Raw genomic sequence first — 7,413 nt, forward strand, 5'->3', positions numbered from 1 at the left:
GCAAGAGCTACTGAGCTGATGAGGCATTAGTGAGACACTACATGAGGGACCGTTTACTGAAACTGTCAACACACAGAGCTGTCGAGGGACAGTGGAGTTGTAAAATGCTCCAGCTACCACGGGAGATACATTACATTATTGTGGTATGCAGATAAATTGCTATCCGGCTCATGGAAGCTGCTTTGTGAACAAAATAGGGGAATAAGATAAACTCGCTTTCAATCGATGAATTAATGTAAAACCAGCAAAAGGAGTGGAGCAGACTACTACGATCCCTCAAATATATCAGGCAATCAATTTTTTTCCTTTCAAAATGTAGAATATTCCCATGTGGCTCCCAGTGGATGCCATGCAGAGTGAATACAGCAATCAAAGTAATAGACGTCAGAATAATCAAAGTAATATGTGTCAGAAAGAAGCAAGTGAGTACATACATTCATTAAGTAAATCTCCTAAGAGCTTAGCACACAAAGCTCTTTCCAGAAAAGCTGTACAAACAATTCCATGCATTAGCACATGGTTTTACTGGTGTTTCAAAGTCAGATGAAAAATATTTCGGATTTCACGAAAACTATAAATAGCCTCTAGTTAGGACAAAACACACAGTGTAGCAGCCACAATGAAGTTGATAAAGGTCATAACTGAAGTTAAACTGAACTACTTCAAACTAAAACTTAATAAGCATAGAACAAGTAATGTATGCCGTCAACTGAATGTTAATGTTAATACTCATTTTTACAGTGGACTGGGCATCAGCAACAGTCAGCACTAAACCTCTACCTGTGAGGTGGCAAGACAGAGACTTTATCCATGAGCAAAGTAGCCAAAAAGGCAGAACAAAACCCCAGGAATGTCCAAAGATACAAACTTGTAGACAAAATTTGACAAATCTGTAGTCAGACTGCCTTGAGAAAATTTACCAACAAATTCTTTATTTAAAGAAATACAGACCAAATCCATCCAAAAACCATTAAATGCCACTTCTCACAATACTCTCAGGATTTTGAAGAAGCAAGCCAGGCCACAAAAACATTGAGGGAAAGGTATTGGAAAGAAAGAGTTGATTCCAAAGCCAGCTAACGTGAGCAGGAATGTTTTATTAGGCTACAGATGTGGTCTAAAAAGAAGTAGGAGAAACAGGAAAAGAAGTTCAGTCTCTAATGAAGTCAGTGCAGGAATGACCTGTATTGGTATGATAAAGTACATAGAGCATTTTGGAAATGACTAGATCCTTTTCTGATTGAAATCAAAGGCGATTTGGGGGAAACTTCAAGTTTTGGCCAGCTGAAAAATGTCAAGCTGTTTAAAGCCCACTGGCATTATTTAGTGTCTGCCTGAGTTTGGGTGTGTGGCCATTTGACTTTAGAGTCTATGAGCAAGATGACAAAAGGTTCAACATTTCATTACACTCTTATTTCCTGCACTGGTTTGGTTTCAGTTATGAGTTGTGCTGTGGTTACTGGGGCTGGGGTTGCTCGTGAGGCCTCAGCACGCGTCTCAGCTCTGCTGGAGGATTTTGGTGTGACCTTGAGCTGGCCACTTTACGTCTCTATCCCGTCTGTAAACTAGAATGATGATGTTTCCTCTCCACTGCAATTTGTCATGTCAATTTAGGAACAAACACTGATTTGTCTTGAGTACCTGCAACTCCTATTGATTGCAAAGGAAGTTAGATGTATACAATACCTCTTAGGATTTGGCATTTGGAGACAAAATGACTTTGAGGAACTGGGCTATTAAAGCAAACATTTTGGCAACAAATGTCCTATACTGTTATGAACGGTGTCTAATAAAGTGATCCTCAACTTTAGTATAGGACAGAGTAATAAATAGCTGTTAAGAAGTTTAAACAACGTACACATTTGCGTTCAATGGGACATAGGCAAACCCTGAGAGATGCAGCAGAAAGGGAGCCCTCTTGTACCAAACATATTTTGTAAGCCTGTATAACCTTGCAAATAATGATTAAATGTCATCAGAATGTTGAAAGGCAAATGAGTGAGCTAAAAATTATTTGCCTACCAAATTTCAAAGCCCTGGAATTCAGTAGTGACATACTAATGCTGCTCAAAAATGTCAGAAACACATTACAAGGTAAAGGAGGTACCCCTCATCCCCAGACTGTAACAACTCCACCACTTATAAGTTCCTTATAAAGGAATTATTTCTGCAGCAAGGATGACCCTGTTGTTTTTCAGATAAAAAGGAGAAGAATGGAAGAGTTATCAGCAAACAGAAATCACTGTACAACCCTAGCTGCTGGCTTTGCTTCAACTGTATATGATCAGATAAGATCAAATTTCACTCTTAGTCTGAACAATGCAAGCTGGATTAATTCCAGTCGATGAAGCCAATGGAGTTACATTGTGTTGACAAAAACTTAAATAAGAAAGAAAGAAAAAATGTTAACCCGTAAACAACATTTGATTATTAAAAGCAGCATCAGAAGAGCAATATGCTGTAAAGATTGTTTGTCTGTCTTTGGCAATTGTTAGTGTTTATTTGCCATGGCCAGAGTGTCTAGGTCTTCCTTCTGTAAGAAAGCACTCTGTACGGTACTTTTTGCGTGCACGGTGCTATAAACGTCTGTTGTGCTTTCCACAGCAGTGAAGACACGGAGCCAGAATAATCCCCAATGTAATTGCTAAAGTTGCTGGAATGTCCCGGGCCAAAACACAGTCACGGCCCAAGAGCTTGATCCCTGCAAGCTGTTACCAGGCTGAAGGGCTGGGGACCACGCGGCCAGGCTGGCCGGGAAACATTTTTTTGACTCATGCAGATTTTTGCTTAAAGCATGGAAAGTTCACAGCCCGTTGGCATTTTTGCTTAGATGGTGGAAGCTCAAAAACGAGATCCCGGGTTGCGTATGAGTAGTACGCAATGCAGATTGCATACTCCTTGGCTTTGTATTCACTCCCCTAGGGAAAGCAAGACCAGGGGTTGTAAAATTACAAGAGATGCTGAATAGTCTTTATCATGCTAGATTATTCTCATTTACTTTCCTAAATCAGATCATCCAGATCTTTGGGAAGTCCAGAATTTTTTTTCAACTGACTGCAGGATTCCCCAGGCACCCAGCCTTCCCAGGCCTCTCTCTCCTCCTCTTTCTTCACTTCAGCATACACTGGCATTTGTCTTAAGTGTTTCAGAGTTGAGGAAAATCCACAGGAGTGAAGTTGCAAACAGTTATTTGTGTCTGATTTCACTGTATACCTAGCACCTTGCAGCAGAGGTCCAGTGGATTTCAGGAGCTTCCAGGGAAGGCTGGTAGCTCTGCATGAAGCTCACATTAAAATTCAAACTTTTTCGACGGTATGTTACAAACAGGCTCCGGGGGGAAGGGGAGCAATTCCATCCTGGTGATGAAGTTACAGGCAACCATCTATTTTAAGATAAATACTTCTGTCTAGAATACATCTATAAAAAAGCTATTGTCTTTTTCTTGTGATTGACTTATTTACAGAATTTCACGGGAGAAGAGTCTGACAAGCTCTGTGTTGTGTCAGCCCTCCCACATGTATGATTCACTGAGTTGCTTTTGTGTCTGACGCCTTACTTAATCTTCTACCAGGGAGCAGCTACGGGCACTATCGGTAACCCTTTCATGCTTCCCAGTCACAAGAAATGATGTAAAACCCCCAAATAAAGAGAATAACTGCAGACACTGGGAGCTTCATTCCCTAAAATAAGACTGCAGAAGAGGATAAGGGAAGTTCTTCCTTGCTCTTTAAAGGACTTTTCCACCTCCTTCTCCTTAATGAGGCATCTGCAAAAAGCTGTTTGGTCAGACGTTCCTTATTCACAGCTAAATTCTTGTGGGATTCATAGATTTGTTATACTCAGAGCATAAAAGTAAACAGCATATGGCTTTTTTAATATCCTTATAATGTCACATCGCAATCTGTCAGAATGTAAACTTTTTTAAGCCGTTTCCTTTATTTGGGGTTTACACTATTAAAAAAAAGCAAGTCTTAAGAATCCTTCTGAATTACCTAAGAGACAGCAAGCCAGTTCTTAATCCTTGGTCTGTATTCCCAGTTTAGTAAATATGTCTTTGCATATTACCTTCAGTAATGAAAATACAGTGGAAAAACAGTTACTTTGTTACTAGGAGTTAAAAGGTCATTTCCCCTTGATGAAAAGCTTGTTCTATCAGATAAGTAGCTGCTACACTCCATAAAACTGGCAACCCTTCAAAAGGTTTTAGAAATTAAAGGCATAGTTTGAAGATAAAGAGGATAAGGTCATTTGCCTTGTGTTTAGTCCTGCAAACCTTTCTGGGTGACCCTTTGATATTCAAATGAAGAGTGCTTTAAATTGTTTTATCCTCAGACAGCTAATGAGTGCTGGCTGACAATCCCTTAAAAGTAGTTGAAACTCTGCCGTAATTAAATTTTGTAAAATATTGCAACAGATTTCCATTAAGGGGGAGTGCCACCAAATAGTTTACCTAGGCTATAACCATAATCACTCACAGTGCTACCTTTTGGTCCTGTGGCTTTTCCCATTATTTTTTACCCTGCTTTTATTAGCTGAATAATGTCTAACATGATTTCTAGTATATCCCTGCAGTGGATTAATAAAGCTCTATAAACAAACTACATATGTAAAATCTATGTCCTCTTAGAATCCTGTGCTAGAGTGGAACAAGTCTTGCATTTAATATGTACGCTAGTAGAAAAATTACTCTTGAACCTTTTACTGCCAGAGACTATATAACTGTATTATTATATGCGTAATTAACTGATCTATAACATTGCTCTAATGTATGGTGTATATGTCTTTTCTTAGAGGAATAGATTCTTATTTTAAAGCTTTTTCTTCTTTTACGGTTTGTTTCATATATTCCATTTATAGGAAAATGTTACGAATATTCCTTAAATCACTTGCAATTTTCTTGTAGGAAGTAAGAATCTTCAGAGGTTTGCAATTTCTCTAGCTAAATAAGAAAGAAAAGTCAAGCAAAATCCTCTAATGGACATAGTAAGCATTGTGTCCTGTAAGCGTGGTGGGTTATCACTGTGAGCTTTTACGTTACCTTATAAGTTGTTTATTTTAACCTTACTTCTATTCTATTTTGCATACCCTTTCTAATAACAGCCCTCTGTTACCCTAAGCCACATTCAAAAGTGAATGAAAACAAGATCATCTCAGTTTAAAATGCACATGAACTCTATCCCCCAGGGACTATCAAATAATTAAAAGGTACAAAATCCTTACCTAGTGGAGCCGACTCTGTGCTAATGGGCAACACGGGGATCCAGCAGAGGAAGGCAACAAGCTGGAGATGCTGGTGGGAAGGTGAGGGCTGCTGCATGTTGTCCAAGAGAGGCTTTATCCATACATCTGCAGTTCCTTAGAAGTTAACTTTTGAAGTACTAAACTTTGCAGGAAAAGACATCAGCCTGGCTGCCTGTTTCGATTTTTTTTTTTTTTCCCCTTTTCAGTCAGTCCCTTCAGTCCCTTGGAGAGGACTTAACGTGTCATTAGTCCCCAGCTTTCCAAGAGGAAAGCCCTCCGGCTACTCACTCACCCCCCAGGCACACACAGATGAGCCGGGAGCACGTGTTCCCGCAGCTGCTTGCACTGCAGCTGCCGGGGTTCGCACACCCGCAACAGGCGCACGCACACACGCACACCGGGCGAGAACAGCACGTACAGCCGCTCTCAGGGGTAGGAGGTCATCCCGCAGAAATCAGGATTGTGACCCAAACGCTTTAAAGCAGAAAACGCTAACTTCACATTGTTGCAGTCATAGCTGGCATGAGGTTTATATAAGAAGAGGTTAAAAATGTTAAAACATACGCATGCAAGTTTTTAGTTTTTCACTTCAAATTCCTGGTTTTACCGTTACGCCAAGCTCTTACAGAACTGCTCTGCGCGCCCCAAACAGCGGTTCTGAAGGTTTGTGTCTTGGATTGATATATCATTGTCTGCTGGTCTCTGCGGTAGCATTTGGACTGCCAAACCGTTGTGAAAAATGAGATGTATTTTCAGCAGGTTGGTTTATCAGCAATAATAACATACATGGAAAAAAGACACAAATAGTATTGAAAGATTTAATCATTCATGTTTCTGAAACACATTTTTCCAAAGTTTTATCACATTTGAAAGTGCCATGTTGATATGGCACAGTTCATTTGTACTACTTCTATTCAGTGTGAACAACATTTATTGTCAGCTTAATGGGTAATATGAAGAATTTACTATGAAATCTCATGCTATGCTCTCATATTAATGGCATTTTATTTAGAATATATTGTATCCCCACCCTCTGTTTCGTGTTTTCCATACCTGCCACTACTTCTTTTCTTTGAGTTGTCAAGTTTGATTATTTTGTGTCTGCTTGTTTAAGTGAAGATACTGTGAACTATCTGAAAACACAAAACCATGGAAGTCTGTAAACATTCCATTCAAATCAGGCTAATCACTGTGAGGAGTATGCTGTTTAAAAGCATAAACAAAGCTATTAAAAACATTTTCCCATACAGCCGAGGAGTTTCAAATACATTCATTCAGCTTAACTAAATCCCTGAAGAAGTTTTACGACTGGATTTGTTGGGAGCAATGTAGGTTGTTTCAGAAGAAACTCTTAACTTTTTTTTTTTTAATTTTAGATTCTGATATTGCAAAATCACTGCTTATAAGAGTCCCATTGGATTAGCCATTTCATAGGCCTGATCTATAGCCCTTTGACTCCTTGGGAGTCTTTCCACTGGTTTTACTGACCTTTGCATTATATTCCTTGAAGTTCAGAAGAGTCCAAACACTTTCTTTCTGATTTTTTTCCTAAGAGTTTGTTATCCATTTCTTGAGTACAAATGCATGACAAATTACAAAATTCCAGTTTATTTGAAACAGGGCAGAAATTTTGCCTTTACATAGCTTTCTCAGGTGATGCTTGAACTTATATACAGCAGTTTCTGCCTACTCGCGAGAGCGCAGTCTTATCTGACTAAAAGGCATCACTCTAACATTTAACTTCATGGGTTCATGAAAAAGACTGAAATCCATTGTGGGCTGGGATTTATCCTTCTAGGGAAAGCCTGGCAACCAAAAGCAACAGAGCAAGAGAGCTTTCTGCAATCAGTCCAGGCATAATTGGTCTTTTGGATACGGAAAGCAAAATTAACCAGGCCAGAAATCTTATGCCAAAAATGTTCAGGACCTCCTACAACTGGAGAAAAGGGATGCTTTTGTTGGTGTGCTTATCCCCTTTCCTTTTCTCTTCTTTGGCAGGTTTTAATCAAGGGGTGTCCTTGAAGGTGGTTACTACTGGTAAAGATGAAATGAAGCTTCCCATTGCTTCCTGCAGCTCTGAAGGACAAATGAACTCAAGGTTAGCTAGACAGCGAGATGCAGATATTCCCCATCTCCCAGTCTCCCAGCCCAAGACAAGGCTTCAACCTTACA

General features: G+C 39.6%; 1 protein-coding gene across 1 annotated transcript in view; it reads right to left on the minus strand.

The window, feature by feature from the left end:
• LOC112977071 (von Willebrand factor D and EGF domain-containing protein-like) overlaps positions 1–5,317 on the minus strand; it is a 183,625-nt gene extending 178,308 nt beyond the window's left edge. The window contains exon 1 of the mRNA XM_026088975.1: positions 5,221–5,317. Within this exon, the coding sequence (XP_025944760.1) occupies positions 5,221–5,317 (97 nt within the window). The remainder of the gene's footprint in view (positions 1–5,220) is intronic.
• Positions 5,318–7,413: the final 2,096 nt, after the last annotated feature.

The sequence above is a fragment of the Apteryx rowi genome, unplaced genomic scaffold (assembly GCF_003343035.1).
Source record: "Apteryx rowi isolate R43461 unplaced genomic scaffold, aptRow1 scaffold_8, whole genome shotgun sequence".
In the NCBI taxonomy this organism is placed as follows: domain Eukaryota; kingdom Metazoa; phylum Chordata; class Aves; order Apterygiformes; family Apterygidae; genus Apteryx; species Apteryx rowi.